This window comes from Pholis gunnellus (genome assembly GCF_910591455.1).
Source record: "Pholis gunnellus genome assembly, chromosome: 15".
Classification (NCBI taxonomy): Eukaryota; Metazoa; Chordata; class Actinopteri; order Perciformes; family Pholidae; genus Pholis; species Pholis gunnellus.
In genome coordinates, this window is record NC_136542.1 from 3,615,325 (window position 1) to 3,622,958 (window position 7,634).

The following is a 7,634-nucleotide window of genomic DNA, read 5'->3' on the forward strand; positions in this document are numbered from 1 at the left end:
AAATTAAGTATCTATTGCCAAAGCATTAGAAATTCATTCTTTCTTTAAAAGGACTTATTTTTCAATTGGTAAATTACATTGACCATATTAAGGTTTATTTATTAATAAATTGAATATAAATAAATACAAATAAAGGAGTTTGTGGGATATAATGTAGCTATATATTATTCAAGATGTTTGTAAGGGATAAATAAAAGTGTGCTTGTTTTTAACGTCATGCATAAATGATGTTTAACTCAAGAAAAATATGACATCAGCCCCTTTTTGTAAGCTGTTTTCTGACTTTTGGGTTCGCATTCTGATTGGTTCTGGAGTCCTTCAATCACCGACTGACCCCGCCCACCCCAGTCTTGACAGCGAACATAAAAAGGACATGTACACCGACCGTTAACGACACAGCTACTTAGCTAGCTAATTAGCTAGCTCAAAGACCGTAGCAAATAATTGACGTTCAAGGGGTTTCATTTAATCATAAACTGTAGCATGTATGTAGTGAGTTAAGTTATTATAATGGCGTTCAATGGCCACCAACGCGAGGATGAAAATATCGACGAAGACGAAACGCCCACGAAGCAGCCGCGGTCCGACAAGGAGATGCCCGACAATGAGGCAGCCGGGCCCGCAGGAAGGGACACATCCGACCGGCGGACCTCCAACTCGACGGCGAGGCTTCGGAGCGACTCTGTGAGGAAAACAAGGCCGCGTAGGTGTTGACCGTTTCATGCATGGGGCTCGGTGTATTTGCTGGGAAACGCATCGTTTTGCATGTAAACAAAATATAAAATACATCTCGTGAAAATACAAAATGTGGAAATAGTGTCTTTTAACGAGTGGCATAAATTCCTTTAAAAAATAATTGTAAATGTCTGTATAATCTGCTGGGATGTAGCTAAAACTGACACAATCATTTTGGTATTGGTATTACAATGTAATAACTGTAGTGGCAGTAAATAGCCAGGGTCTGTTTTGCAACAAGATGGCGTTCGCAGTACACACTGTACTTCTGCTTCTGTTATGTCGGCCAGAATTGAGACATCAGCTCTATTGTCCTCGCTGTCACCAAGCCTTTCAATTTGAAATGTATGATATCATGCAATGTCAAAACAAAAACAAAATAATGGTGATTTTATTGTCTTTTCTTCAAATATTATCTCACATAATGCAGCATTTCCCTGGTTTGGGATGGACATTGGAGGCACTCTGGTGAAGCTGGTGTACTTTGAGCCCAAAGACATCACAGCAGAGGAGGAGCAGGAGGAGGTGGAGAACCTGAAGAGCATCCGGCGCTACCTAACCTCCAACACCGCCTATGGGAAGACGGGCATCAGGGACGTGCACCTGGAGCTGAAGGACCTGACGCTGTGCGGCAGGACGGGCAACCTGCACTTCATCCGCTTCCCCACGCACGACCTGCCGGCCTTCCTGCAGATGGGCCGCAACAAGCACTTCTCCAGCCTCCACACCACCCTCTGCGCCACAGGAGGGGGGGCGTACAAGTTTGAGTCTGATTTCCGCACGGTGGGTTCTGCAGTTGTTCTCTTCTCCTCGTTTGCTTTTACAGGCTTGGACGGTGAAGATTGTCAGGAAGGAAAGAGCAGACTGACTTGTGAAGTATAACCTATTTATAGCGTGTGATGTAATCTGAGACAGAACAGCCAGTGATGGAGAACACTTGAAATGCACGTTTGAAGATGTAGCAATACTGCCAGTGGTTACAAGGACAAGACGGGCATGCATGTCCTCGTGCAATTGGTTAAAAATCAAAGCAAACTCATTTTTTTAAATCATGACTGGACACTAAAGGTCCTTTCAACTGTTCCTGTTTTCTTTCCCCCCTCCCCCGGTTTCCCGCCTCTGTTCATCTGACCACATCCCCTCAGTGATGTTATCCATATTCTCTTTCCTCTCACCCAAAAAACAAAAACAAAAAAAAAGATGGCGGACTTGCAGCTCCACAAGCTGGATGAGCTGGACTGTTTGATTCGGGGGGTGTTGTACATCGACTCGGTGGTGTCCAGCGGACCCTCGGAGTGCTACTACTTTGAAAACCCCACTGACCCGGACCTCTGCATCCAGAAGCCCTACACACTGGAGAACCCCTACCCTCTGCTGCTGGTCAACATAGGGTCCGGGGTCAGCATCCTGGCCGTTTACTCTGAGACCAACTACAAACGAGTTACAGGGACCAGGTAATGATCAGTGATGGAGATCTACTGGGCTCTGGCCATGTTGGCTGGTGGAAATAATGGAATTATACATTTACATATGAGGTGCCAGTGTTGCTTATGTAGGACGTTAGTGGAAATCCACTGGCCCTGCTGCAGTTTGCTTTAAGCAGGCTGCTCCCATTTAATCACAATATAATTCATATATGTTCGTGATGAGTCAGGCCTTCATCTGCCACAGATGAAAGATTAAAGAAAGCATTCGTAGCTCAGATAATATTCTACAGTCTTGAAAGAATGAGCAAAAGAAAACAACAAAACTCTATTTTTTTCGAGTGCAGCGTGATACATTTAAAGACGTATTGGTTGTTTGAGTCAGCAGAAAAACAAAAACAGAAAATGTGAGTTGACCCTTGCGAGCCACACACAGGCTGACATCAGGTTAACGTGACGCAGGGATTTGCAGGTGCACTCCAGTCAAGTGGGCGGCTTGCTTGGTGACGCCTGCCGCTTGTGTCTCCCTCGAGCCTTGGTGTGAAAAGTAGCAGTATTTCTTTTTTTTAAGCTGTCTGCTACCAAACCTCTCCCCCTCACTTAACTGTAGCAAAATGGTTCTTTGTCAGTTTGATTTGGGTTTAGTTTAAAGTTTTCCCTCCTCCTCCGACTCTCCACTGGTTTGTTTGAATGTGGTTCCTCTTGTCTGGTGACTCATGAATGCTTACTTGTCCCTCGACATAATGGCCCTTTGTGCTGAGAAAGAAACACTAGATGAGAGCCCGTATAATATACAAAACCTCTTTCTCTTTGCCCTTAATTTTACACTCCAGTTCTAGACTTTCAGTCCAGTCTGCTGACATTTCTAGAACATGAATATCTCTGTTGCTCTGTGTCTACAGCCTCGGCGGTGGGACCTTCCTGGGCCTGTGCTGCCTGCTGACTGGCTGCTCTACTTTCGAGGAAGCTCTAGAAATGGCTTCTCAAGGGGAGAGCACACGAGTGGACAAGCTGGTTCGGGACATCTATGGAGGAAACTATGAGAGGTTTGGGCTGCCAGGTTGGGCTGTAGCCTCAAGGTGCGGTTTACAGCAGGCTTTTTTTTTTTTTTTTACTACTCTGGGTCACAACTGTTTTTGGTGGCGTCCAGCATAAACACAGTCACAGCTGTAATGAACCAGGGAAGCAGGACAGTGCTACATTTACTGCAGTTCCTATTAGCGGTGGAGGGGGAATCGATTCTTAGATGCGTCTTGAAGATGCAGAAAACTCAATAATCGGAAATTTAAAACTCAATTCCATGATTGCCGGTAACAATTCTGTGACACTGGGATGTTTTATTCTTAACCGCTGCTCCTGAACGCAACATAGTAATACACGTGAAACTAAACCGAATACTAGCAGAGTCACTGACCTCTGAGCAGCCCAATATAGATACAATCCCACCTATAATCGCATCATAGCTCTCTGAATCGAATCATAAGGTGCCTAGAGATTCCCACACCTAGTTGCTATCCCAGAGTGATAAAGAAGCCTTGATTTCAGTTGTTTTCATCCTCAAATAGAATACCCAGCGAATACCAACACCTGATTATACAACATTCCCGTATCTGTTCATCTAACATGGCTTGTGTTTCGATTTGACAGTTTTGGCAACATGTTGTCCAAAGAGAAGAGGGAGTCTGTGTCCAAAGAGGACCTGGCCAGGGCGACACTGGTCACCATCACCAACAACATCGGCTCCATCACCAGGATGTGTGCTCTCAATGAGGTTGGTGATAAAATAAACCTTTTTTTTTTAGAAAGACTGGCTTTCGATGAAGCTGTCTGTGGACCCCGCTGCTCGTTTCCTCTTTGCGTTCAGCCTCTTTACGGTGCTGCCTTGTGTCATCTTGATCAAGCAGCATTGTACAGGGCTATGAAGGCGTAGAGGAGCTTTCAACGCCTAAAGCAGAGGGTCTCCCACCCCAAAACCATTTAAACTAGTGAACGAGATGTGTTTTTAACTTTAAAAGTCAAAATAGCAGGTATGAAATACAGTCCTTAAGAGAAACCACCATTTTGCTTATTTTGAATTCTGCCTCAATGGATTTCACAGTTTGACTCGTGGATAATATTTGTCATTTGTATTCATACTGTTTCAGATTAACTTATTAACCAAATTGTTTTGTCCCTCCTCGTTCTCTTTCCCCACTAAGAACATAGAGAGAGTGGTGTTTGTGGGTAACTTCCTGAGAGTCAACACGCTCTCTATGAAGCTGTTGGCCTACGCCATGGACTACTGGTCTAAAGGACAGCTCAAGGCGCTCTTCCTACAGCATGAGGTAAATAACTGTAATGATAATAACAACTTTATTTATACAAACACCTTTCAAACAACAAAATGGAGCAAAATTGTACATGTGCAACAAATTAATCAGTAAAAGTAAGCCTTTAGAGAAGATTTAAAGAGACCAAACATGTAGTTTTTGTCTTTTTGGCCTTGTTCAAAGACCTAAATTGCAGTTTTGTGTGATTTCTAGCTCACTTGTTTTTTGTTTTTTAGGGCTACTTTGGAGCAGTTGGAGCCCTGTTAGAGCTTCTGCATCCGTCCTAATCGGGCCGCTCTACATCCAAAGAAGTACTTGTCAATCTGCTGCAAAAAGCCTTTCGCACTTTAGACTGGCCAGAATGAATTCCACACTGGGATGCTGCGTCAGCCACCAGCCAGTTACTGCTAAATTGTTGTTGTGGCAGTCAAACATTTCAACGTCCTATTATATTCTCAGCAATTAAGCCTGAAACACTTAAAGAGTACTCGTCATCACAAAGTCTTAAGGACTGCATTCACTGATATTTACCCTACTTAGGAACAGGTGGATGGAAGTTTGTTCAATTCTATTAGTTTATAATTTGGTGGCTAGAACTTAAAGATAATCACAGGAAACATTTTACCAGTAAAGCGTCATTCATCGTTGTTTATTTCCTGAATATGTTGTCGATTTATTTACAAACAGGACATTATTATTATTATTGAATGACTAATCCTGTCAGCCCTACATACTTGCAGTCCTAAATAACAACATATGGGAAAACAACAAAGCCATGGATGATATCCTGAGACTTTAGACGATTGAACTCAAATGTAAAGACGTTGTCGTGATAGTACTCCCATCCATCTGATACTCGTCTTTAAAGGAGACGTTGACTGTTACTGTTATAGAATGTGTAGCGTTGATTTACTTTCAGCAATTGAGATCTTAATGTGTAACGTTTATGAACCCAGTTGTTTACTCCAAGCTGTCATTTCGTAACAGTGCGGGTATCAGAAAATCTAGACAATCAGTTTTGAGGTTGGTGAGACTGGACTGTAAAGTCCAAGTGATGCATTTAAAGACCCTTTCTGACCGCCGCCCTGCTGAAGTGCCCTTGAGCCACTGCATCTCTCTCCTTGTAGAGGGAAATCAGAACAAATGGAAATAGATTTTGATGAATGTGAGAATTGAGGTAAAAATTAGGGCATTATATCCCTGAGTTTTCCCCAGATTTAATAAGAAAGAAGGTTCATTTAATGCAGAAACTTGCTGCATCCCTCCAATGGAGGCTTGAGGTCCTGTGATCCCAAACCGTGTTTGTCTTGTTCAGCATGTATGTACTTAAACGTTTTGAATTCACTGTACGTCTTAGTCAGGCTGAACGTGAACAATGTTCCACCTTGTGTCTCTGACATGCTTGTTATCAGAGTTGTTATTTGTCCCATCGTTTCATTTCATGCTTATCCGTCCCATTTAAATGTTATCTGTTTCCATCGATGGATTACAGGGACCATGATGAATCCTCAACTTCCTAAAAGAGATTTCACTCACAAATTAGATACTTGATACAAATGTATCTGAAAGTTCTATATACAGTAAGTTGATTTTAAAATGAAGTGCCTGTCATGTTTTTGTATAGAATACAATAACGTGTTCAGCAATGTGATTTGAAATGAGACAAACTGGTCTGTAGATCTATAGGCTGTCCCACTGTTTGCTTGTAATGTTACGTTGCAAAGAAAACGTTTTTTCAGTCACGACAGATGTTCTATTTCGTTGTTCCTATTAAATACATGCCTTTCATATCTTTGTGACAGCTTGTGGAGAAATGTGTTTATTTGCTTTGGTTGTTCCCGTTCTACAGAGGCAGTGCAGCTGTGTGTCTGTTTGCAGTCTAAGATAAGAGAACCGGCCTCTTCATGTAGCGTTACTTTAGTTTGAAGTGGTGGAAGACGTGCTCATTTTAACTTAAGTCAAAGTACAATACCACAGTGTAGAAATACTCTGTTACAAGTAAAAGTCTTTTAAAATTTAAAAAGTACGTAAGTATTGGAATCAAAATATACATGAATTAAATGAAGGTAGTCATGCAGAGTGGCTAATTTCAGAATAATACATTATTGATTATAATTATTGATGCATTAATATTTAAATTACTTTAATGTTGAAGCTGGTAAACTGTATTTTTTATTTTATATATATATATATATATATATATATATATATATAGTGCCAGGTAGCAGTTTTTTCGTTATACAGCATAATGCATCATAATTTGATTTTACTTTGTATTATTGATCTGAATCTGCAAAACGTCTTAAGATTGACGAGCAAATAAATGTGCAGTAAGACGTTTAATATTTGCCTCTGAAATGTAATGAAGTAGAAGTATAAAATACCAGAACATTGTATTGTTATAAGTACCTGAAATGTGTACAGTACTTGAGTAAATGTACTTGGTTATTGTGTTTACCGTGCAGTATTATCTCTTTTAATGGTAAAGACGAACGTGAGGTGGAGTTCGCCGTCATTCATTTTCTATGAGACACGAGCGAATTGCTTCTGATTCCAGGCGATGTAACGCTACAGTTAGGAGGAAGAATAATGTTACAACATATTTATGCTCGCCTATGTTTTCACCAGCAAGTTAGTTATTGACATCATTGGACATTAAGATTGAATGTTAGACCCCTTAACGTCCAAGCTATACCTGCTTCAACTGCAGGTCAATACAAGGACATTTGTTTTATTGCTTTTACAGACAAAATGTTTTCCTAAGAAGCTATTTTTGCAGGTGTCAAAGTCAAAGTCAGCTTTATTGTCAATTTCTCAGTACTTTACATACAGAGGAGTTGAAAAAACGTTATATATATATATATGAAGAAAAAAGTATTTTGAGGTTGTAAATCTTCTGTGACGTAAGTGAAATTCACGTGGGATTTTTTTGGCGTTATGCAAGGTAGGACCTCCTGTTACAGAACCACCCATGAATGAGTTAGTGTCTTTCCAGGGAATAAAGCCAGCCCACTACTGCTCCTCCTCCTCCTCCTCCTCCTCCTCCTCCTCCTCCTCCTCCTCCTCCTCCTCCTCCTCAGTGACGGCTGCACAGCTGGCAATTCAGAGACAACACCGCTGTGAGGAGTAATTGGCTGCTAGATGGACCACTGCCCTGCAAATTGGA

General features: G+C 41.5%; 1 protein-coding gene across 2 annotated transcripts; it reads left to right on the forward strand.

Moving 5' to 3' along the window:
- The first annotated feature begins 380 nt into the window (after nt 1-380).
- On the forward strand, nt 381-6,267 carry pank2 (pantothenate kinase 2). Of its 2 annotated transcripts, none has more exons than XM_079174821.1 (7): nt 381-703; nt 1,166-1,518; nt 1,936-2,189; nt 3,062-3,238; nt 3,807-3,930; nt 4,358-4,483; nt 4,705-6,267. In XM_079174821.1, the coding sequence occupies exons 1-7, from the start codon at nt 511-513 to the stop codon at nt 4,753-4,755; spliced, it is 1,278 nt and encodes a 425-aa protein (XP_079030947.1). In that variant the 5' UTR covers nt 381-510; the 3' UTR covers nt 4,756-6,267. The 2 variants fall into 2 exon arrangements, with proteins under 2 accessions (XP_079030947.1, XP_079030948.1); XM_079174822.1 differs by having other exon boundaries at nt 3,062-3,205.
- Nucleotides 6,268-7,634: the final 1,367 nt, after the last annotated feature.

Excerpts from the sequence above, each read along its gene's own strand:
- pank2 (XM_079174821.1), top strand. The coding sequence starts at position 511 with ATGGCGTTCAATGGCCACCAACGCGAGGATGAAAATATCGACGAAGAC. Across the intron at positions 1,519-1,935 it reads TTGAGTCTGATTTCCGCACG|ATGGCGGACTTGCAGCTCCA; the intron begins GTGGGTTCTGCA and ends ACAAAAAAAAAG. Across the intron at positions 3,239-3,806 it reads GGTTGGGCTGTAGCCTCAAG|TTTTGGCAACATGTTGTCCA; the intron begins GTGCGGTTTACA and ends TCGATTTGACAG.